The sequence below is a fragment of the Neomonachus schauinslandi genome, chromosome 2 (assembly GCF_002201575.2).
Source record: "Neomonachus schauinslandi chromosome 2, ASM220157v2, whole genome shotgun sequence".
NCBI classification, from domain to species: Eukaryota; Metazoa; Chordata; class Mammalia; order Carnivora; family Phocidae; genus Neomonachus; species Neomonachus schauinslandi.
Genome location: NC_058404.1, coordinates 37,772,662 through 37,797,643, shown reverse-complemented (window position 1 = coordinate 37,797,643; position 24,982 = coordinate 37,772,662). Strand labels below are relative to the sequence as shown.

At 41.1% G+C, this 24,982-nt stretch overlaps 1 protein-coding gene across 1 annotated transcript in view; it reads left to right on the top strand.

Moving 5' to 3' along the window:
* The window catches only part of ZMAT4 (zinc finger matrin-type 4), a 360,824-nt gene that overhangs the window by 123,521 nt on the left and 212,321 nt on the right, over positions 1-24,982 (top strand). The window contains exon 3 of the mRNA XM_021681530.1: positions 2,934-3,023. Within this exon, the coding sequence (XP_021537205.1) occupies positions 2,934-3,023 (90 nt within the window). The remainder of the gene's footprint in view (positions 1-2,933; positions 3,024-24,982) is intronic.

Here is a 24,982-nt window from a genome sequence, read left to right as displayed (position 1 = left end):
TTTGGGTTTCAATCAGTCTAACTGGATAGGTGTGACTCCACACTCACATCACTGAGAAGTGGACTGTCTTCTGGGTTTTTACATCCTGCCCTAAGTCAGGGTGGGCTTGTGGGCAGGGAAGGCATTGGGTCCAGCTCTGGCAGCCTGGGAAAAGCAGCAGGAAGACAGAGGCACTAGGGAAGCAGCTAAATGATTAACTAGAATGCCTCCACCATCGTTCCAGAAGGAGGTGGGATTTTCCAAAACTCTGTTTTTCTTCACCCATACATAGGGGCAAAGGCAGAACGTGGAGGGTAAATCACTAATAAGGCACTGATCCAAGCATCTCTCATCACTAATAGCTTCACAGCAGAGCTTACCATATACTTCCCTTTTCTTTTCAGCTAATGGTTTCTTACTAGTTTTATCCAACTGCAATTAAATAACCCAGTGAACTCTGCCTTTGCTGGAAAGAGTCTTTTTGAAAGAAATGTAGTATTTTAGCAAAGAGAAGAAATCCAACCACAAAACAGGTCACATTATGAGATTTCCAATTTTGCCATGACTTTGAGCAGATTGATGGTGTTAGGTACTGTGATCCATTCTTCTACGGTAACAAATACAACACTGAAAGCCCACTTCAGCCACATTTGAGTTCGCACTGGTATCGCTTTGTCTTTTCACTAATTACCTATTGTGCTTTTCCCCAGTCCAGTCTCTGTGGCCACAGTCAGCATCCTGTAGGTTTTTAAATGTTTTTTTTTTTTTAAAGATTTTATTTATTTATTTGAGACAGAGAGAATGAGAGAGAGAGAGAGCACATGAGAGGGGGGAGGGTCAGAGGCAGAAGCAGGCTCCCTGCCGAGCAGGGAGCCCGATGTGGGACTTGATCCAGGGACTCCAGGATCATGACCTGAGCCGAAGGCAGTCGCTTAACCAACTGAGCCACCCAGGTGCCCCTAAATGTTCTTTTTTCTTTTTTTTTGATTGGAGATGTATCTTAACTTTTCCACTACCCCTTGCTTCCAAAAAACCAACAAAACTAGAAAATGTGTACAGATTTTAGTAATCAACGTATTTCTTTGCCAAAAAACCTATACTACTCTGCACTGCATCATTCTCAAAAGCATGAAGAAGCTGAACAGTGCTGTTGAAATGATCTGGCACAAGTCCCCATAGGTCTCTATTTCACATCCTACCAATCTCGCAGGCAAACAGGACTCCAGGTAACCCCTGATTACAACTTACAATGCAACCTAGAAATGGCTACAAATATATTTCAAAATCACACTTCAGGGGCGCCTGGGTGGCTCAGTCGTTAAGCGTCTGCCTTCGGCTCAGGTCATGATCCCAGGGTCCTGGGATCGTAGTCCCACATCGGGCTCCTTGCTCAGCGGGGAGCCTGCTTCTCCCTCTCCCCCTCTCCCTGCTTGCGTTCCCTCTCTCGCTGTGTCTCTCTCTGTCAAATAAAAAAAAAAAAGTCTTAAAAAAAAAATCACACTTCAGTACTTTTACATCAGTAATATCTTTGATGTCCCATTAGCACTTTTAAACCCATTTAAAGGCCTTGAAAGTGTTCAAGGACTGTTTAGAAGCATGTTTTTTAGAAGCACAATGAAGGAATGAAAAAAGTGATAAAGAAGGAAAACCAGGCGGAGGGATTTACATCATATCCTGTAAACAAATTGCAATTTGCTGTGTTTTCTCTGAAAATCACTTTGCCTTTGTGGCTAATCCATGAAGGCAAGCCATCACACAGGAGATTGGCTGGTCCCCAACTGTAAATAAAGGCAAAGTGGAACCAAAGCCCGGAGAAGAAGGAAATAAGCCCTGAGCAAAGGAAGGGGTTAGGGGATCAGAATTAGGTAATGATGGATTCAAGGTGAATTCACATCCTAGCACTGTAGATTCAGAGTTCAGGATTGGTGCCCTCGCTGGTAAGACACGTTAAAGCATTATGTGGATTGCAGTTTTTTGTATGCACTGCCTCATTTGATTCTCACGGCAACCCTAATAAATATTATGTTCATTTTGTACACAGAGGAAATGAGACTCATTTTAGCTATAAATGAATTAGACTGACTTGCTCAGTATCACCCAGCCAGAGAGCAGCGGAGCTGCGCTTGGGTTCTGAACTTGTGACTGTTTGAGCTCTTTTCACTCAGCCATCTCCACGTAGCAACTCAGAAGTTAGAACTGCAGTGTTCTTTAAAGGGGAGGGAAGTTCAGGTGGGCTCTCAGTTGAGCAAAGGAATAGAGGAAAGATGGAACTAGGATGCGATCAATTTCTCCACGCTGGGCACGGACCCTTCAATACAGGCAGAAACCCAGAGTCCTGCTAATCCTGTGGGCAGGGGGTGTTTATTGTTTAACTGCTCTGCCTGCTTGCATGAAGTTTGGGCTCTAAGCAGTCCTCAAACTCGCATTTGATATCTTTTGTTTGCTCATGATATCTGACTCTGGAAAATCTCTTTTGATAGCCTATAATGAGGCTCCAACATGGGAGAACCAGACGAAGAGACTTCTGCTGGAGATGCTATGCATGCCAACTCCCAGGGGGCATTGTCTGTCCCCAGCTCCTTAGGGCAAGGCAGTGGGAGTATGAGACAAGGCAGGGCACCTAGCCTTCCATCACAGCCGATCCTTGTATTATTCTCTCTCTGACCTGTTCTTATTTTGAGGACAATTAAATATATTATTCATTCCAGGCTTAAACATCCCAATGTTTTTACCTTTCTTCTTTCCCTATCTTTTCTAATTCTGAAATTATGTTGGCTTTATAACTGTGGGCAAGTCACTTAACCTATCTGAATCTTCACCCCACATAATTCTCAGGAGCATGTGGAAGTGTTTTTAATGAAAGTACTACTTTGCATTTGCAGTCACTGGCTATATTTCCGAGGATTTCAAACGCCTTCTCTTTCATAGTATCTGCTTCTGCTTTTCCTTCCCAGAGTCGAAAACATGCAAGCAAAGTCCGACTGTATTACATGCTTCACCCCAGGGATGGTGGGTGTCCTGCCAAGAGGCTCCGGTCAGAAAATGTGAGTATCTGGCACCATTTGATATCCTTAGATGACCTGTTCAGTTTGCTAAGAACTTTGTAAGCCTAAGAAGTAAAGTCTTGTCCACCTTAGCAGGAATGCTAAGGGAGTAGAAATAGTTCTCATTAAATACTACAGAAAATATTACATGTAAGCAAGTCTTTTTCCTTTTTCCTGCCTAAATGTGCCAGTATGGTGTTGGGGGACTGCATGATGATTCTGTGCCAGAGCAGAGCAGAGAAAGAATGTACAGAGGGGACAGAGAGCAACTGGGTGAGGGGAGGTAGGAGCCATCAGAAGAAAAAGAGTAGGAAAGACGGCATAAGGAGAAACCGTGTCAGGAATATCAGATACTTTGCTATTTACATATTTTATTTTTCCTTTGGTGTATAAAACTGAATGCCAGTTTATTCATTTATAATAAAGACTGTGCACATCTTGCAAATAAAAATACTCAGGGTTTTTGATCAGTGCTCCTCTCCCTGAGGGAACATTCACTTGGGAAGAAAATGACAATGAGGAAGTTGCTTTGAGGATGTAAAGTCAAAGCAAAGGGTTTACTTCAGCCAGGCCAAGGCAGGGACTGATAAATATTCCTTCCTCCCAGCAGGGGTTTCTTTTCCTAATGAGTGGAATATTCATATCCATCCATTGCGGAGGTCCTCTGCAATAAACACTGCAGATTGGACAGAAATCACTTGTCCTTTGAGTTCTGAGGAGGCTGCAGGCATAGGATTTATACCGTATGCTCTCTCGCTTGTGCTTGTGATCCCTTTCTCCTTCTGATGCCGGATAGATGCCGGTCTTCTTTTCTTATTAAAAATTAATACATGATCACTGAAGAAACTTGACCAGAATTGTGCTTGTGTATTCTTCACAGGAGAAAAAGAGAGAACAAGAGAACTGCTTATGATCACAGGTAGTGAGCATCAGGGCTGGTATTAATGAATTCCAAGCACAACTCTTACATCACAAAATGAGCTGTTCATACACAGACTAATCTGGAACACTGTGGAGTTGTCTTGACTGCCGTGGTGAGGCAGCTTTAAGAGCATATTAGAGGCAAAAGATGTCACGAAACCTTTTCAAGCCGCTAAGAAGTGGGACTGAGACTAGTTCTGTCATCTCTTAGTCTTATGACCTTTGGCAAATAATTGATCTTTCTGAACCTGTTTCCTCAATGAGGCTATCATAATCACACTTTCCTTACTGGGTTTTGTGAAGGAAAAGCAGAAGCAGATACTATGAAAGAGAAGGCGTTTGAAATCCTCGGAAATATAGCCAGTGACTGCAAATGCAAAGTAGTACTTTCATTAAAAACACTTCCACATGCTCCTGAGAATTATGTGGGGTGAAGATTCAGATAGGTTAAGTGACTTGCCCACAGTTATAAAGCCAACATAATTTCAGAATTAGAAAAGACAGGGAGAGGAGCACTGATCAAAAACCCTGTGCACTGTTACATGCCAAATACTGAGGAAAGATCAATAAGGCACAGACTTGCCTTAAAGAAACTCAGAGTCAGGTGAGGGACATAAATATTGTATAAAAAAAATAGCTATAATCCCACGGTGTAGGTGTTTATTTAACATTCGCACAAAGCCCTATGGAGACAAAGGGCAAGTTGACCCATGCCAGGACGAGTCACTCAGGGATGGTGTTACTGAGAGTTGGCATTTGAGCTGGGGGTCTTTGGGCTTGAATGGATTGTACCAGTTGGTGGAGGTGGGAGTGAGGGAGCAGACAGGTGCATTCTTGGTTGCATTCCTATCAAAAGAACTTACTAAGCCCCAGGAGAGTTGGCCTGAGCCAGCTTTTATGTAACTTCAGAATCCTGTAGCTATAGCAGAGTCCTGCTTTCCATTAGGTTTCTATTAGAAGAGAGAAGAGAATTAGTTCCTGAAATCATCCAGCAATGATGCCTGTGTCCCTTCATTCAGTAGCCATTTCATGTCTTATCGTAACAGTCAAAAACAATAGGGTTCATAGACAGTTGACAATTAGCTCTTCGAACACAGATTATATTTTCAGTCTACTCAAGCTCTAATCATGAGTATTGTACTTATTTATGTCAGAACTCCTAGGGAGGGCTTGCTGGGCAGACAGAAAGGGGGCACTGAGACTCACACTGGTGTGACTTGAGGACATGGTCTTGGCCATTCTGGTCAGACCCATGATTTACCCCACTCAGGCTCCGGTTCTGACAGTAGCACTGGGGACAGTTTATGGAGGAGAAGATGTTTGGATTTTTAGAGCAAGAAGTATTTGCAAAGATTCTTTACCAAAGAGCCCTTTGAGAACTTTTGCTTCTGGTGTATCCTGGAATCTGTGTATCCTTGAAATTTATTTATTAAATCATTTTCTATAGCTTTCTATAATCATAGTATAAGGATAAATCAGTAAGCAGGAAAAGATAATGAACTTACTTTAAAATTTTTTTCAAGGTTTTGTTTATTTATTTAGAGAGGGAGAGAGACAATCTCAAGCAGACTCTGTTCTGAGTGCAGAGCCCGACACAGGGCTCGATCTCATGACTCTGAGATCATGACCTGAGCTGAAATCAAGAGTTGGACACTTAACTGACTGAGCCACCCAGGCGCCCCCATAATGAACTTACTTTTTGAAAGAGATGGTTGTTGCTTTTATTAAGGTGTGTGTACCTTTCATAGGTGAATACATCATTTGCTTAGGCATTTTGATGTACCAGATACAGCATGGAAGCCACCCCAGTTCCTCACTAGGGCTGTGAAAGTTAATGTTGGTAATTATTTGGCCAACATTCTTTTGTACAGACCCATACCTAAGGATTGGAAAACAATATACAAATAGACAATGGCCAGCCATATATATATATATAGAGAGAGAGAGAGAGAGAGAGAGAACTTTGATACACTTGAAACTAAGATAACATCGGGTTTCAACTATACTTTAACCCTAAAAAGAAATTAAAAATAAATGAATAAAAATAGAACTTTGACCCACAACCTATCGCAACCAGCCTTGGAAACCAACCCATTAATGTATAGTAACCAGCCCAGGAAGCCTGCCTAAGTTAAACTTATAGGAAGTCAGACCACTATCTCTAGTAACAATCCAGGAAGCCAAACAATAACCCCTGAAACAATAGGCCCCAAATAGTCTGGACTTGATTAATACCTCATAGCTTTCCTAATTTTTGTCTCTGCTTCCAACTTGGAACCAACCAGAGAACGCCAAATATGTACCCCTAACCAATCACATAGGGATGTGTACTTCTAGTTTGTCTGCCTACAGCTTTCACACATGAACAGCCTCCAATCAGGGCATACCTGAGGCCTCCCCTTTATCTTGTTACAAAGCTCTCCCACTTATCTTGCTTGTGAGTCTTCTCCAAATGCCCGTGACGGTGACTAACATCCTGGCTATGGGAAGCTCTGAATAAATAGCCTTCTTTTTCTCATTTGGTTGGTCTTTATTTCCATGGGGTTGTAAAATGGGGATAAAAAGAACATCTAATGTACAGTTTTATCATAAGGCCCAAATGAGAGAACTCATTTATTCAGGACTTAGTTTTCAAAGGTCCTTCTCCAGGCATTATTATTATTGGTCCCCTATCCACAAATACCCTGTGTTCTTTGAAGAATGTAACACTCTGTTCCACTCGCCTCCATTCTTGCCCATCCTCCCCACTGCTCTGCTTCCAGGGGCTGTGACAGCTTTGTATCCCAGTCTTACCTGACTGAGAACAGTTCTGCCCTGAATACCCAACAAAGTGAGTGACTTCTGAAAGCAGAGAAAACTTGTTGCTGAGTTTCCACGCCCTGACTATGCATGAACCTGGGGCCTACACTGATTCCTAAAACTGATGGGGCTGATAAGTAACAGCAGCTGGTCCTCCCTCCACAGTTCTTAGCCTTCTGGGAATACACACTAACTCTAAATTTACATCCAGATGAACGGAAGGGCCTATGATTATTCCCACGGTCTATTGTCATTTCTACTCCAGGTCATTTGACTTTCTTGTTGTTTCTCAAAAACATAAAATTAATTTCTTCCTCCTCTCTTGGCATTCCCAGCTTTTTAAATTACCCCTTTTGTAAGCTTTACTCTTTAGAACCCTCATCTGGATATTCTATGTTTTTTTCCCCTGAAACTTTAGAGTGAGACATTTTCCTCCTGAGGCGACAGAGTAAAATTAAATGTGAAATAAATTGTTATAATTGATTGCCTTAGAGAAATTTTCTGTAATCTTGTGAGCATTAGAGCCAAAAAGGACTTTAGAGACCATCTAGTCCATTGAAAGTCTCAGGTTTTCAAGTTACTTTTTAGTATCTTCTCACCTGCTTTGGGAAAAAGAAATATCTACTTAAGAAACAAGATTTTTAAGTAAAAAGATGATTTAGTTTTATTTTTATTCTGTAAGGATAAGTAACTGCCAACAAAAGTCACCAGTTAGTATTAAGTAAATAGTGTTTTTGCATGGAGTTAATTTCTCTAAATTGAGAAACTTGACATTTGGTTAGTGTGATCAAGCTCATCACTTTTAAATACTTAAATGATTTCCTATAGGTCTGGAACATTCAGCAGAGCTGGAGAATCTCCAGAATCACTTTCATGGGTCCCTAAAATCCTGGGTTTCGGGCCTGGAGGACTCTATCTAACCTAACCCTAACTTGTGACAAAAGTGAAAATAAGGCCCAAAGAAGTACCATGACTTGCCAAAACTGGTCAGGCCTGAGATTGAGACCCTCCTTGCTTCCCTAAGTTCTATTCCTATGCTTCTCCCACATTATCTTGAAATTGTATCTTATATTTAGGCATTGAAGCCATTGCTGGGTCCAGAGCCAGAGAGCACTGCTGTTTTGGGGCAAAGTATTAATAGCTGGAGCTCAGCAGACACTTCCCACTTACAAGTCTAAATGCTTTACATACATTAACACATTTAATCCTCACTCCCGTGTAGGGTAGGAACTATCATTATCCCCACTTTACAGAAAAGCAAGCTGAAATAGAGAAATTAAGTCACTTGATTCTGGTTACACCACTGGTAAGTGGCAGAGACGAGGCTGGGGAAATAGGAAACAAAACCAAAGAAAATTCCTCTGGTGCTGCAAACTAGCTTGCCATGTCACTTCCTGAGGTGGGTAGTGAGCGTCTAGTAAGTACTAGGGGTGCACGGACCCTTCCTCAACAGAGATGAGGGTCTAGTTGGGGGGCAGTGCCCAGTGTGCAGTCATGTCCTCTAGGACAGTGTGATGGCTATGCAGGGCCTACCATAGACATCTCCCGGGGCATCGTCTGGCACACGGGGGGGCCCCAACCTCTCCGGTAGGATGGGGCTGGACAAAGTTGCCTGGAGAAAGCGTTACTGAACTGATTCTTGAGGGATTCAAGTGGGTGAGCCCAGCGAATAAGGGTGGCAAAGGGCTCTTCTGCTTCTTCTTTTTTTTTTTTTTTTAAATTTTATTATGTTATGTTAGTCACCATACAGTACATCATTGGTTTTTGACGTGGTGATCCACGATCCATTGTTTTCGTATAACACCGAGTGTTCCATGCAGTACGTGCCCTCCTTAATACCCATCACCGGGCTAACCCATCCCCCCTCACCCTCCCCTCTAAAACCCTCAGTTTGTTTCTCAGAGTCCATAGTCTCTCATGGTTCATCTCTCCCTCCGAATCCCTCCCCCTTCCATTATTCCTTTCCTTCTCCTAATGTCCTTTTTAAAGATTTTATTTACTTATTTGAGAGAGAGTGAGAGAGCACAAGCAGGGAGAGAGACAGAAGGACAGTGAGAGGGAGAAGCAGGTTCCCGCTGAGCAGGAGCCCAACACAGGGCTCGATCCCAGGACCCTGGATCATGACCTGAGCTGAAGGCAGACGCTTAACCCACTGAGCCACCCAGGCACCCTGCAAAGGACTCTTCTGAGTGGGGAGTCAACATGAGTAATGTCTTCAGGGAAACAAAAATCAAAGGTATTTCTAGAGTGTAAAATGCCAGTGGACGGCTCTGTTAGATTCCCAGGACTCCTGTAACAAAGTACCACAAACTGCGTGGGTAAAAACAACAGAAATTTATTTTCTCACAGTTCTAGAGGCTCTGAGTCTGAATCATGGTGCAGGCAGGGCCTCCCTCTGGAGGCTCTGATTGAAAATCGGTTCTGTGCTTCTCTCCTCGCTGCTGGTGGTTGCTGGCAGCGCTTAACGTTCCTTGGCTCGCAGCTGCGTCACGCCAGTCTGCTTCTATCTTCACCCGGTCTTCCCTTGTGTGGGTCTCTATGTGTTCTCTCCTCTCATAGGGATGACTGTCATTGGATTTAGAGCCCACTGTAACAATCTGGCATGACCTCATTGTAATTAATTCACTTGCAAAGACCCTATTTTCAAATGCCACCTGTTCAAGGTGGATGTGAATGTGGGGGACACAGAATTCACTCAGTGCAGCAGTGGAAACAAAAGCGAAGTGTGGGATGGTGGGGAAAGGTCCAAACGTATACTGTGTGTAATATTAGCATTTACTTTGTCAAAATGTGGTTTTCTCAAGTGGTCTGCAGCTCAATTCATGAGCATTTCTCAAAGAAGGTGCGTTTTGGCCCCGTGATGGGTATTAAGGAGGGCACGTATTGCATGGAGCACTGGGTGTTATACGCAAACAATGAATCATGGAACATTACATCAAACACTAATGATGTACTGTATGGTGACTAACATAACATAATAAAATAAAATTAAAAAAAAAAAAAAAAAGAAAGCTGTGTGCTTTGGCTTCCAGCTGTGCATTTAGAGCTAGAAGTAGGGATTTTGTCCCTGGCTCGGCTACATATATTAGTTTTACAACTTTGTTTTGGACTTTCTAAACCTTAATTGCTGTGGTTATAATCAAGGCCTATAAACGCTGCCCTGCCTACCTCTCAGAGTCGTTAAGGGACTCAAATAAAAGCTTCCTCTTTGTGAAGCTGCAAGATAAACTGTAAAGGGTGTGTGGAGTGTTTTTTCACTGAGTTTTTAATTTTTGTCTATTGGGTCACATGTTCTGTCTCCACTGTGCAATATACAACTTCTCTAGTCCAGGTGGGGGCAGGCCTGCGGTCTTCCTGTAGAACACCTGAAGGGCACTTAGCACACCAGTAAGTGTGAGGTTGTGCAGATTTGTAAAACAAGGGTCAGAAACAACTACTGGACAGACGCAGGCCACTGACTATTCTTGTGAGGTCTGCAAACCAAGAATGTTTTTTACAGGCTTACGTGTTCGGGGGTTGGGAATCAAAAGAAGAATATATTGTCGCATGAAAAATACACGAACTTCAAATTTTCATGTCCACAGATAAAGTCTTTTTGGAACACAGCCACACTCAATCCTTTACCGCTCTATGCACAGGGCAGCTGCAGAGCGGGGTTGCTGCAATAGACTCAATATCCCACAAGCCTAAAATGTTTTCCCTCCAGCCCTTTACAGGACCCATTTGCTGTGTGAGGTGGACAGTTTTGGTGAAGAAAGAGGGGGTTTGTCACTCCTCTCGTTGTGTGTCTCTCTACTTGCAGGAATGATTCCTTTGTGTCATTCCAGATTCTCAAAGCTGCCTTGTCTTTGTTCCTTTTGAGTTTTAATTTCTTAGTGGCCAGCAGGTTGAAGGTTTTGACCAGTAGGAAGTACTATTCCAAACTTCTGAGCGAGAATCGACACTGTTGCTTTTTGCTTAGGCTCTCTCAATGCAAATAGCTTGAAATGTAGGAAGGAGTCATGTTAAGGGAATTTGTTTGAAGCCTGCAGCACTGTGGAAGCAACAAGGACAGTTGGTTTCTTATGCCATCTACACAGCAAAGCCAGCTCAGGGTAAACCAGAACTCTGGCTTTTTTGAGATAATTCTGATTTAGAATACTCGTTCTTGTCACTACAAATCAATGGTATGTCCCGCAAAGACCAGTATTTCCTCTCTAAAGTGTACCCAAAAGTAGAATCAAAATTTTGTTTTACAGATACACAGATAATAATTTAAATGAAAAAGTCCAGAACTCCTCATTAATGCGAATGTGCAGCATGGCGTTTGGCTATCTGATTCTCTGGGCCCCAGACTAGGCCTCTAGCTTGGGACTGTGGTTCTGAAAATCATATATATCATACTTATTACTTCGATCTAAAATCTGATCCAGAGGGGAGGAAGAAAAGGATGCCCCAAAAGACAGCTATGAGTTTTTTTGTTTTTTTTTTTTGCCACAACAGAGAAAGTGTAGTGGGTCTTTGATTCTACTGTTGACATATCCTTGGATCATTCCCTTGTTAGCAGGTCACTAATTAAGCCCTCTTTTTGCATTAAGCTCTATGCTAAATACTTGCTAGATATTTCATTTGAACTTTACAAATGCAAGTAGGAATCTTTATTGCCTCTATTTAAAAAGGGGTTAAGGGGCCCTTCTGAGCTTCTGGCTCAGTCAGAAGAGCATGCGACTCTTGATCTCGGGGTTCTGAGTTGGGTATAGAGATTACTTAAAAATTTAAAAAAAATCTTTAAAAATTTTTTTAAAAAGGGGCTGAAGTCTGAAGCTTAGGTCAAATATCTTATCTCAACTCACAGACCTTGAGGGTGATATAGCCAAGATGCAAACACAATACAATTTGGCACTGGAACTGGAGCTCTCTGTTACTGTGTAGTCTTCATTTATTTATTCTTTTTTTAAAGAAATATTAATTGACTTCCTACTACGAGTCAGGTACTATATTGATTGCTAAGAATTTCGTATTGAAGAAGACAGATACAGTTGCTATTTATAGAGTTTATAGGACAGTGGGGGAAATGGCCACTATTTTTTTTTTTTTAAATCATACAAATATATAAAGGAAAGTAATGGAAAAGCATAGAATGGGGAAGTCATAGGTCTTTGGGATCAGAGAAGCTTTCCCTGAACAACTGATGCTTCAGCTGTGTCTGAAAGATGAGTGAGGATTAACTAGTCAAAGAGGTGAGGGGAAGCAGAAGAATGCCAAGCAGAGGGGGCAGCATGTTCAAAGGCCCTGCAGTCAAAGAAATCATGGTGCACTTAAGGTAGAAAATGAAAGCCAGTGTGGCTGGTGTTCAGAGATGGAAGCAGGCACTGACGTCAGATGTGGAGAAGGGACTAGTGGAGAAAGGAACAGAGGTGAACAGTTGAGCATCAGGCTTTTAGGAGGCCACTGAGAGTATGGACGTGGGTGAGGCTGATGGCAGCAGCAAACAATGAGAAATACATAGATTTGAGGTATAAGTTGGTAAAAATGGATCAGCTGGGTATTGGATGTGAAACAAAAGGAGGTTTCTGAAGGACTTCCAGTTCAGAACTTGCACTAGGTGGTTGCTGCCCCTCCTGCAGGCAGGGTAGTCTTTACCCTTAAGGGCACAAGCCAGAGAGCAGGAAGATCTGAGAATCAGGGTGGATTGTAAGGAAAACACTTTCTCCATGTTGTCCAAGCTGGTCCTGGCTGAGCAGAACTAAAGTTGCATAGAGGTGAATTTGCCTCCAGCTGCGGGGTAGGGGACAGCAAGGGAGAAGTGTCTGGTGGACTTTTGTCCTCAGAGTTTCTTCCAGCGACGTTTTTCTACTTTTTTATTGGAGTATGAGGCCAAGCCGGGTACCATCCCAGGAGTTGGATCCCACAGAAGCACAGGCTAGAGGTTCCGTACAGGTACAATGATGTCCAAAGTCGGGACAGGGTGCTGAATGAATTCAAGGCAGTCACCAAGGGCAGGGGCAGGAGGGGAGAGAATCAGAACCCTAGTATCCTGAATGAAGACAGCAGGGAGTTTTTTGGAGGGCTTCTAGAGAGAGAGAGATGCTGAAGTTGTTGATGGTTAAATAATGTGCTTCTAGTAGGAGGACTGGGGTTATTTAGAGAGCTGGAATAACTCAGATGTGGTCTTAAGACCTAGATCCAGTGACTTCCAGTGGGTCTGTCCTGTTCCTCCTTAGTTTAAAAGGCAGAGATGGTAAGTTTTAGACTTTATGAGGGCAGGGCTCTCATAACTTATTCGTCTTTTTACTCCTTCCCACAGAGACGTTCCATAAATTATTGTTCATATTCTCATAATAAGATGTTATCCTATTTTTTCTTTAAAACAATTATGATTAAAATAGTTTTAATAAAAACGCTATCATCTGCATGGGAAATCTTACAGAGTATTACCATGAAATTATATTTTAGTTATGTCCCTATCAAAGTGCCTTGTTAAAAGATTTTGTTAAATTGGGTTCGTTCAGGAAGAACTGAAAGTCATGGACATTGTTTCTATGAGGATCTCCACCAGGTTCTTGGTCTCATGTGGGTCGTCTTCAAATAGGAAAAATATAAGGACAGGGAGAGGATTTGGGAGGTCATGCTGTCATAGCACAGGCTGGTCTCTACAGCAGGTGTTTCTGGTGGGGACCCACGTGTTCTGGCTCTGTCTCGCCTGTCTGTACCTACCCTGTTCACTTATTAGCTGCCTTCTCAGCAGCTGTTCTTTGACCAACTGTTGCCTGTCTTCTCCTGTCTGCCCTGGAAGCTTGACTCTATTGTACTACCAATCAAGACTGTTCATGAAGGAGTTGATGTGCAGCTAATGGAGGTAAATGTCCTTTCCACATTCCCACCCAATTTCAGCCATAAGAAAAAAGGAAACTGATAATCAGGAAGTTCTTCTCTGGAGGACATTTTGGCATTGCCTCCAGGGCAAACAGGTGGATCATACTTACTGGATGAGGGTAGTTAGAGTAAAAGAATTCCGGGGACCACAGAATTCTCTAACTTCAGCTCTGAGATGTCAGTCTGTATGTTGGCTTTCCTTTCCAAGGGGCCAGCAAGGGTGTGTGGGAGCCCCTAGACTCAGCTTGATGGCTCACTAGCATGTGGCAGCCGGGTTCTTCAGCTCTCTTCCCTGTCTGCTGTGTTTCCTCTTTTCAGGTGTCTGCATCTCAAGCAAACTTTCCTATCTCAGTTTTTTTCCCTGATGGATTTCCTTGGTTCATATCTTAGAATCTCACAAAACATAAGTTTGTTCTTCTCTTAAATACCAACTCTTCCCTGAAAAAATTTTACCACTCACTTTTAATCAAATGTCTGCCCGTATGTGTCTGGGTCCATTTATCTCCATCTCTCCCCCGGCTGCAGGGAGGGGTGTGAGAGGATCGTGCCTCCCTTCTTCCCTTTGTCCCACACAGCACAGTGAGTCTTTACTCTCTTAAGGCTATGTCATAAATCATGCCTGCTGTCTTCCCATTAGGTGACCCCATGTGCCCATTCTGTTTCTCCTTAGTAACCCCTGGGCATTCCTCATGCTCAGAATATTATTCTTGCAGAAAAAAGAAGTCTGTTTCCTTCACTACATTCTGGTTTGTGACTGTTTGGCTTTGTTTAGGTTGATGTGTTCTTTTAGGAATATATATATTTTCTTCTTGCCCTAGAAGCAGCCAAGGGTTGTGCCATTAGAATACGAGATACATTTATAACTTTGTGTGACCTGGATTTGGTGCAGGTAATGCTGAGACGATGATGAATGTGCCCTGATAAACACCAGAAAGCCTTGAGAAAACACATTTGAAAAATAGGGGTGGGCACCTGGGTGGCTCCGTTGGTTAAGTGACTGCCTTCGGCTCAGGTCATGATCCTGGAGTCCCTGGATCGAGTCCCACATCGGGCTCCCTCCTCAGCGAGGAGCCTGCTTCTCCCTCTGACCCTCCCCCCTCTCATGTGCTCTCTCATTCTCTCTCTCTCTCAAATAAATAAATAAAATCTTTAAAAAAAAAAGAAAAATAGGGGTGATGCACTGAGTTCTACTAATGTGAAGTAAAATGCCTTTTTGGACTTGGATCCAGCAAACGTGTCTCATGCACCTGTACCTATCACAGACAATACTGGGAGCTCTGCATATGTGGTCTTACATAATTTTCAGAGAGTTTTATCGTGTGAGCATTGCGAGGCCAATTTTGTAAATGAGATAAAGTTCAGAGAGGAAAGAAGCACAGAAAACTAGAGGTCATCTGACTCTTGGGCCTTTTCCACCCAGCAGCCTTCGATGCATTGCATTTCTTTAAGAACGTGCTTTCACTTCTGGGTCAGCCATCTCACGTATTGGTGACATTGGTAGGGCTAGATTCCTGTAGAACATTCTTTATGGGAGTGGCTCAGGGAATTCTTCAACTTAGGGCTCCAGTGGATTGGGGTGATGTTCACTGGGTCATCTTAGCCACATACTTTTTTTTCCTCAGGTCCCTACTGAAGGTTGATAGCCTTAACACATATTGAAAATCTGAGAGGCAGATACTATGGAGCCAGCTGATTCTGTGTCATGTAAAGGAATGAGCACAGACACTGGGGACTGCCCTGAGATTGAATATGGCCTATAATTCCTGCTAGTGGGATGACTTTTGTCAAGTTCTTGATCTTTCATACACTTAGTTTTGCCACCTGAAAAATGGTGGCAACAGCCCATATATCCCATGACTCCCGTGAGGAATGAAAGTGATCCTGAAAACATAAGGAGTAAGGAGGGCAGGGCCTGGGGGGTAGGTGCCTGACAACTGTCACTTCTTTCCCCTAAGGCACTGGGTAAGGGTGACATTCTTTCTGATATTATATTTGATCAGGAGAAAACACAAAATAGACTGATGAGAGTGAGCTGGTGGGGAAATTCATCGGTCTGTATTTGAGGACTAAATGCTGCCAAGAGAGATGGTTTCTGTAGAAGCCATAAGTAATTGCCAAGGAACTAGAGAACTGAGAAAATATTGCGGTGTCCAATAACATTCTTGTTTTAAAGAAACTAAACTAATACAAAGAGGGAAAAATATGGTGTTGGCATTAGCACATCGGGGGCTTGGAGGAACACGTATGTCTTGTCATTCCTTGACTGTTATCCAGTGCCAATATTTTAGTCTAGCTGGAAGAGAGTCAGATATTTGGAACGGCTCCGGGTGACAGTGCGCACTCCCCTCAGCCACGTGCACAGCGCAGTTGCTTGTATTCCCCTCCCTTCTGCTCACAGGTGGCGTTGTTCAGTCATGGCACAGTGACTTTAATAGATATTAAAAATGTGGCTGTTTGAGCGTGTCATTCTTGAAGCCCCATCGAAACTCTCTATGGAAGCATATGTGAGTGAATATGGTACAGGGCCATTACTTGCTGCAACAGGAACCGTTCCTCTTGATCTGTGACACTGAATAGCCAAGTAGTCTTGTAATCATGTATAATTTGTCTGTTTTTGCCGGGCATAGTTAAAATTGTGTAGAGAAGGAGATTATTTTTATTGTGAATTCCTGATGGGAAAAAGACATTTTTCTTCAGAGTTATTAACTTGGTTTTACAGCTGACCTTTAAAGGAATGTCTATGACTTCAGATACTCAAGAACTCAGCAAATATTATCCTCCATATAATTTACATAGTCATTAGAGTTTGGGCTATAAGGACTGAATGTATATCAGAAGATAGGATGTTGTGTTTTTTTTTTTAATTTTTGAGATTTTATTGTAAAGGAAAAAAATCTTGTTTTATTGGTGCATTGAGTGATTGTTGACCTTTTCTAATTAAATTTCCTCTTCACATTTCAGCTGTACATAATTCTAAAAGGTCACTGGCTGGCATTAGCAACCCCAGAAATGAATGGTCATGATGTCACATCCTAGAATTGACAAATTAGTTTGTTTGATTTCTCATTATCCATTGTATCCATTGTTGTAATGGGGGATGGAAACATTCAAGGTGGATTTATGACTTGAAATTCTCTGGAAACCAAGAATAAGCGTCTTTAATGTGTTTTTCCTGCCCATCCATTTCTCCATACAGATTTTTCATTTTTATGTTTTGTTTTTGTTTTTGCATTCTGATATAGTGTCCTGGACATCAGTTCTCTGCTTTCATGGCTAACAATGCAAAAAGGAGAGAAGGAGAAGGAAGGGGAACAGTAAAAGGGGGGAAAAGTGCTATCAAGGCAAAAGTAAAGTTAAATTGTAACCAATGAATATCTGAGCCTGGAAGGGATTTTAAGGTTTCTCAATGCAAGTCTTGTCACCTAGAAATAAAACAGAAAACTGTTAGTCCTATCTGCATTTCACTTGGACTTCAAGAAAGGGTGAGAGATCTTGGACAGGTCATTAATCGTTCATGGATTGTTTCCTTCTCTGGACTACATGACCACTTGTTGATTTCTGATTTTAATTAACTGCAATTTAAATATTCTCTGGTAACCAATATTACGATTCATAAATAAACTGGATCGGTGGATTGTTTATAATCTCGGATATTTCTTTTATTTTGTAATGCAATGATTATTTATCCATATAATCTATTAATAATTGCTTTGTGCTTATTCCAGACACAGAGTAAGTGATGAGCAAAGCCAGACCCAGAGTCCTTTCCCTCAATTGAAATGGCAACTCTGATAAATGCTATGGTTGAGTGGACATGGTGCTGAGAGAGATCATTCAGGAGAGGCGACGTGTTTGGGAACTGAAGGAATATTTCTCTGAGCAGTGATTCCTAAGTGGCATCTGAGGGGTGCACAGGCATTAACTAGGTAAAAAGGTAAGGGAAGATTCTAAGGAGAGGGAACAGCATCTGAGGATAGACAGAAGGCAAGCGTAACTGGGGCAAAACACAGCAGGTGTGATGGTAGAAGAGGCTAGAAGGGTTACAAAGTAGGTGGCAGACCACTGAGATTTTTAGGGGAAGGGTGACAATGTAATTCATCATCCAAACTGGGGCATCTCTGAATGTGAAAGGGCACTATTGATATGAAACTGGAACAATGGGTGTAAGCCAATATGTAGAATGGAAGACTCTACTTAAAAGCCATTTTAAGAAGTTTTAGATTTTAAGCGCAACCAGAATACATTGGAGAGTCTTAAGCCAGGAGACTAAAATGATCAGATTTGGCTTTTAAGAATCATTCTGACCCATATGTTCTTACAGCATTATTTACAGTAGCCAAGATATGGAAGCAACCCAAGTGTCCATCAATGATGGAGGAATGGATAAAGAAGATGTCACATACACACACACACACACACACACACACACACACGCACACACACACACAGGAATACTACACAGCTATAAAAAAGAATGAAGTCTTATAATTTGTGATAATATGGATAGATCTTGAGGGTATTATACTAAGCAAAATAAGCCAGACAGAAAAATACAAATGCTATATGATTTCACTTATAAGTGAAATCTAAACAAACAAAACCAAACGAAACCCAGGCTGATGGATACAGAGAACAAATTGATTATTGCTGGAACGAAGGAATGGGAGTGGAAAAAATGGATGAAAGGGATCAAGGGGTGCAAACTTCCAGTTATAACATAAATAAGTCATGGAGATGTAAGTGCAGCATGGGGAATACCGTCAATAATATTGTATTAACTTTGTATGGTGACAGATGGTAACTTGACTTACTGTGGTGATCAGTTTGTAATATATGCAAATGTCAAATCATTGTCCTGTTCACCTGAAACTCATATGAGATTGTATGTCAGTTTTTCTTCAATGAAAATAAAAATAAAAATAAAAATCACTCTGTTGCAACGTGAAGAAAAGACTAAAGGATGTCCCAGAGTGGAAGTGGGTGGACCTGTTACGTGTCTGTTATCGAGGTTTAGGGGAGTTAGACGTTAGCAGAGATGAGAAGTGAGCAGATATGAGAGAAGTAAAAGTGAACATCTTCAGGGATGGAGAACTGATTGTGCTGAAGGCCCTAAGGTGTTTCCACCTTTTGACAACCTTTACCCACTTCACCTATCCCCCACACACCCCCACCTCTGGCAACCACCAGTCTGTTCTGTGTATCTACACCCATGTTTTTGTTGTTCTTTTTTTTTTTTTTTTTTAGATTCCAGAAGTAATTGAGATCATACGATGTTTGTCCTTCTCTGTCTGACTTATTTCACTTACATAATGCCTTCAGAGTCCATCCATGTTGTCACAAACTACAAAATTTATTCTTTTTTATAAAATATTTATTTATTTTAGAGAGAGAGACTGTGAGTGAGCACAGGTGGGCGGGGCAAAGGGGAGGGAGAGAGAGTCTGAAGCAGACTCCCCTCTGAGTGAGGAGCCCGACTCAGGCCTCAATCTCATGACTCTGAGATCATGACATGAGCTGAACCCAAGAGTCAGATGCTCAACCAACTGCACCACATGGGCACCCTTAAAATTTATTCTTTTTATGGCTGAGTAATATTCCTCTCTGTGTGTGTATTTCATATACCACTAACTCTTAAACAAGAAGAAATCTCTCTATGTTCTAAAAAATGCAGTTACAGGAGTATGGGGAAGATGTTTTAATATGCAACTTGGTTGGACTACTACTCTGCAGTTTGCTTTTATGTATTAAAATATAGCCCCATGGTCACAGAATTGTGGACTTTTAGGTGTTTTCAAATCTAGAATAATCACACTCCAGTGGACTTATCTTTTATCCCCACAAAAGCCTGTTTCCCCTCTTATAGATCCTTTTAGGATTTAATAATACCAAACTTCTTCCCTTTCCTCAGGCTGAAAACTATTGAATTATATTTGGCCCCACTCACCTGCCACATCTCAATGCTGGGATTCTGCCCTGTCTAATGCTGTTCATCTCATCTCTGTCCCTTCCTGCTGTTTCAGAAGGAGATAAAGCTTTTGTCAACTCCCACTTGGCTTGATGTTTCTGCCTCCTTACCCTTGTTCTAAATCTCTCTTGTCTTCTATCCAGCCTAGAAATGTCACCAGGATTGCCTTTCTTATGTCTAGATCTGATCTTGTCCCCTCCTCTGCACAGCTTTGATGATGCACTTTCTTGTAGGATAAAGCTTAAACTTGATGACAGAGCATCCCTGGCCCCTCTGAGGGCTGCCAAACTAGGGCTTGAGTCACCTGTTATTTTTGCTTGAAATTTGATAGGAGTTGCAGGATACTAAGGGCAAAGACTGGCCAAAGGATTTCATTTTCCCTGCATTCCCAGTCAAATATGGTGCCCATAGTTCTATGCCTCTGTCTGAAGATGCAATTCTAGAATTATAGAAGGGACCTATATCCAGGGTGAGTGTTGCTCAGTCATTCAATTGGAGGGACACTTGTGAGTTATTGCTAAGCAGTTCTAGGCAACTACACCACAGAGGGAGGCTGAAGTGGCAGTGGGATCAGACCCCATATATTCTTTTACTTAGGACAGAAATGGTGGGCCCTTGAATACATCTGATCGCATGTATTTTACCTCATTTTGGACACTGATGAGCAGTGTGTCCCTGTATTTTATAGAAAAATAAAATAAATCCAGCATCTTAACTAAACCAACTGGGGGCCCACAGATGGGTCATGCTCCATGGCCTCTCCTCTATATTCTCACCCCGCTATCTAGCTCCCACACTGAGCAGGGCTGTCTTCTATCTCTCCTGGCTGGGGACCCAGAGTTCTTGGAGAATCTGCGTGAAACACCTAAGACAGTAGACACAATCTGTGAATCAATCCCTTTGGCTTCGCTTGAGAAAGAGACATCTAACATGCATGCCAGGGAACCTTCAGTCCCAGGTATGGGATTTTCTCCAAAGAGTCCCTTAATGGGTCTTCCTTAGCCCATCCCAGTCAACCTTCTGGACTTAGCTCCTGGCATTTACCCAGATGGACTCTAAGATCATGTCCAATCAGATACTCCTCATTCACCACAGGCTAGGATTTACCGCTTAGCTTTGTTTCATTTTATTAAAGCTGTTCACCCTCTCAGAATGAATGCCTGTTCTCCCCCTTTTATGCCTTGAGAAGCCCACTCTCATTCACAATCCAGCTCGAATACACCTGCACCATGAAGACCACCATGACCTATGACCCCTTCTCAGCATTCTGTTTTATAATATATGTGTGTGTGTGTTTCCTGTATACCAAGGGCTCCCCTGTCTCCATAATAAGGCCCGGAGGGTAGGGATTATATTAGTCCTTTTCCACAGTAGGTACTTAGCACATATGGGGTGAGTGAATCTCTGAATGAGAGAATGGCCCTTGGGTTTCAGCCAGACATCTGTCAGTGCAGAATATCATTACTGTTAAAGTGGACTTTTTGGTTCTTAGGAAATGCTTAGCGGGCAACCTCGGATCAGCTGTCTGGGGCTCCTACCTGACATTGTGGGACTGTTAGGAAATAATCAGGAAGGAAGCTCCCTGCTCAGCTGTCATCTTGGGTTACTGCTTTCAGGTGTTAACTGAAATGACCCAATTAGGCAAGTGTTTTAAAGCCCTGAATTCTTGTTGAGTAGAGAAAAAGCTCAATTATTCAAAGGCTCCTTTCAAAGAAGTCTACATTTCGCAGACACAGAAACCAGGTTCCTTTTGTCAAATGGAACTATTTTATTATTTCCCTTTCTGATTATAAAGTGATATACAATGATTATTATTTTCTGTATTGTTTCATTTATTTATTTTAGTTGAAAATGAAAATCCAATTATTTTTTTTATTTAAATTCACTTAGCCAACATATAGCACATCATTAGTTTCAGATGTGTAGTTCAATAATTTATCAGTTACATATAACACCCAGTGCTCATCACACCACATGCCCTCCTTAATGCCCATCACCCAGTTACCCCAACCCCCAACCAACTCCCTCTATTAACCCTCAGTTTGTTTCCTAGAGTTAAGAGTCTCTCGTGGTTCTTATCCCTCCCTGATGACTTCCCATTCAGTTTTCCCTCCCTTTCCCTATCGTCCTCTGCGTTGTTTCTTATATTCCACATATGAGTGAAACCATATGATAATTGTCTTTCTCTGATTGGCTTATTTCACTCAGTATAATACCCTCCAGTTCCATCCATGTCAATGTAAATGGTAAGTATTCACCCTTTCTGATGGCTGAGTAATATTCCATTGTATATATATACCACATCTTTATCCATTCATCTGTTGATGGACATCTCAGCTCTTTACACAGTTTGGCTATTGTGGACATTGCTCCTATGAACATTGGGGTGCAGGTGCCCCTTTGGATCACTACATTTGTATCTTTGGGGTATATGCCTATATATCACTACATTTGTATCTTTGGGGTATATGACTTTGGGGTATATGTAATTGCTGGGTCATAGGGTAGCTCTATTTTTAAGTTGTTGAGAACCTCCATACCATTTTCCAGAGTGGCTGCACCAGCTTGCATTCCCACCAGCAGTGTAGGAGGGTTCCCCTTTCTCTGCATCCTCGCCAACATTTGTTGTTTCCTGTCATGTTAATTTTAGCCATTCTGACAGGTGTGAGATGGTATCTCGTTGCGGTGTGGATTTGTATTTCCCTGATGGTAAGTGATGTGGAACATTTTTTCATGTGTCTGTTGGCCTTTTGTATGTCTTTTTTGGAGAAATGTCTGTTCATGTCTTCTGCCCATTTCTTGACTGGATTATTTGTTTTCTTGGATGTTGAGTTTGTGAAAATCCTATTCTCGAGAGATATCATACCACAGTATGGTATAGATCCTTTCTGGTTTCTTTACTTAGATATATCTGCACATATATATATATATATATATATATATATAAAATATTTTGATAGTTATGTTTCTATATTTGCATATGTATATATACATACATAACACTTACATATAAGCTATATATAATATATAATATTTTGATAGTTATATTTCTATATTTGCATGTGTATATACATATATAACATTTATATATAAGCTATAGGTAATATTTATATATTAACTATATATTGGCAGAAGTATTTCTGCCAATATATATATTTATATATATAGTTAATATATAGAGAATGGGGTCACACTGTAGTAATGTGCTGCCTAATAAAACAGTTTAGTCAAATTCCTATTTCAACACTTAACAGATACATCTTATCATTTTTAATGCTTTATCTTTTTAATATTATGTTGAATATTCTGTAACTTATTTTATCAATCTCTTATTAATGGTTATGCATGTTATATCAACTTTTTAATTATATTTTTGTCCACTTGTACAAGTATTTATTTTGAATAAAGTCCTACTGGCATTGCTATGTTAAAGTGTGTGCACATTTTATAGCCTTTTGATATATAGTCATGTTGCCCACCAAAAAGATTGGAACTGATTATATTCCCACTATCAGTGTATGAAATTGTCCATTTTACCTCATCCTCACGAATACTAGATATTATTAATCTTTTTAATATTTGCTAATTTGCTAGGTAAAAATAAGATTTCATTATTTGATACAGTTTTAATTACTGGCAAGGTTGATTATCATGTCCGGTATATGTTCATCTTTCCTAAATATGCATTATCTTTTCCAAATTCTATATTATGTCATTTATCCTTAATTACTGACTTGTACTTGTTCTTTGTCTGTCTCCCCAGCCCACACCGTTTGGGAAATTATCTTCTAACTTTGAGGTGTGTGTGTGTGTGTGTATGTGTGTGTGTATTTGTCAAAGACCAGTACTGTTCAGATGAGGTTTTGCTGAAATAGATGGAACCAAAATCAACTGAAACAAACTCTGCCAGAATGTATGAAGTAGTTTAGAAAGAGGAAATGGAAATTTGGGGGAGCACCTTTGCATCTGAGGTCCCTGCGAGTCAGCTAGCATGTTTCCGCTCCTGCTCCTTATTCCTTGAACATTTGCCCTGGTCTGTTCATTTTATTTGCACAGGAGCTACAGTTTTTAACCAGGGAATCCATGAACTTCCAAGTGATTTGTTGGTAGAATTCTAGAGATTTGTAAAGTTAGATGGGAAAAAAATTACATCTTTATGTGCACTGACGTCTTGAAATTTAGTATTTCTTTCAACTATAAATGTGAGCAACAAACCATAGTAATATTAGCAGTTCACGATAGCTGACACCAATAAAAACCACCACTGTTTTAAAATCACATGCTATTGAAATGATCTTGTAACATCATTTACACTCATTACTATTAGGAAATGAAGCTAGTCTTGTTATTTTATATAAAAAAATTTGTTACTCTTTTGATCACAAAAACATTAAATATTTTAATTGTTGCATTTCACTACAATTGGTTTCTTTTATAATCCTGTATATTTTGTTTTATGCATTTAAAAACATTATTTTGAGAAGGGGTCTCTAGGCTTCATCAGACTATCAAAAGCATCCAAGGCATATATAGATTAGGACTCTTCGAGCTGGAGAGAGTGGTAAAGTTACTAGAAGATTCTAATTTATTCCTTGATGAGAAGTTAGTGTTCCTTCCTTTGCCCTGACTCCTCCTTTCCCAGCATCCTTCCACCTTCTCTGGGGTACCTGTTGTGGGCCCCTGGAAGCTTTTCAAATGTTCTATCAAATATATTAGCCTCTATCCGTATTCCACATTAAATACATTTTTATTATAAACATTTGAAAGAATTATAGTAATTTTACTTTTTAAATTAATTATAAGAAACTAATTTAATTTACAACTGACTGCGATTTCTTGACAACCATTGTGCTTACTCAGGGGTTCTTGCAAAGCAGGAAAATCCAACATACAAATTGTTTTCTGAATGTAATGAAATTTTTATGAGCACTAAATTTAACAATTAATGAAGTTGACATAATGATGTGTTTTATGTACATTTAATTAAACATTTAGTAATAGAGATTTTGCAGTTTTTTTTTTCTATTTTGGAGCCGATTTTTTAAAGTCTGTCTTGTAGGTTGTGGAAAGCACCTAGGCCCTGAGGCCTTGCTTGTACTGCCAATAGGGCACTGTGCCGCCAGAAGCAGGCTTCGCCCAGAACACATCCTCCACCTCTTTTGCTCAACTGAAACCTCCCTCTCCACGTCGAGGGTTCTTTCCAGCCACTGTCCAAAGGGGCAGATGCTGCTGGCTCCCCCTTCCGTGGGGCCTACAAGCAGTTCAGCCCATTTCTAGCTCCTCATGTCTTCCATTTATCCAGGAAAGCCCCCTCCTCCTTCCAAGTTCATTCCAACCACACATACCAGCCCCTAGCTCTCCTTTAGCCAATGTGCATGGTCCTATCTTGTGTGCTCTTTGCCTGGTGAGTCTATAGTCT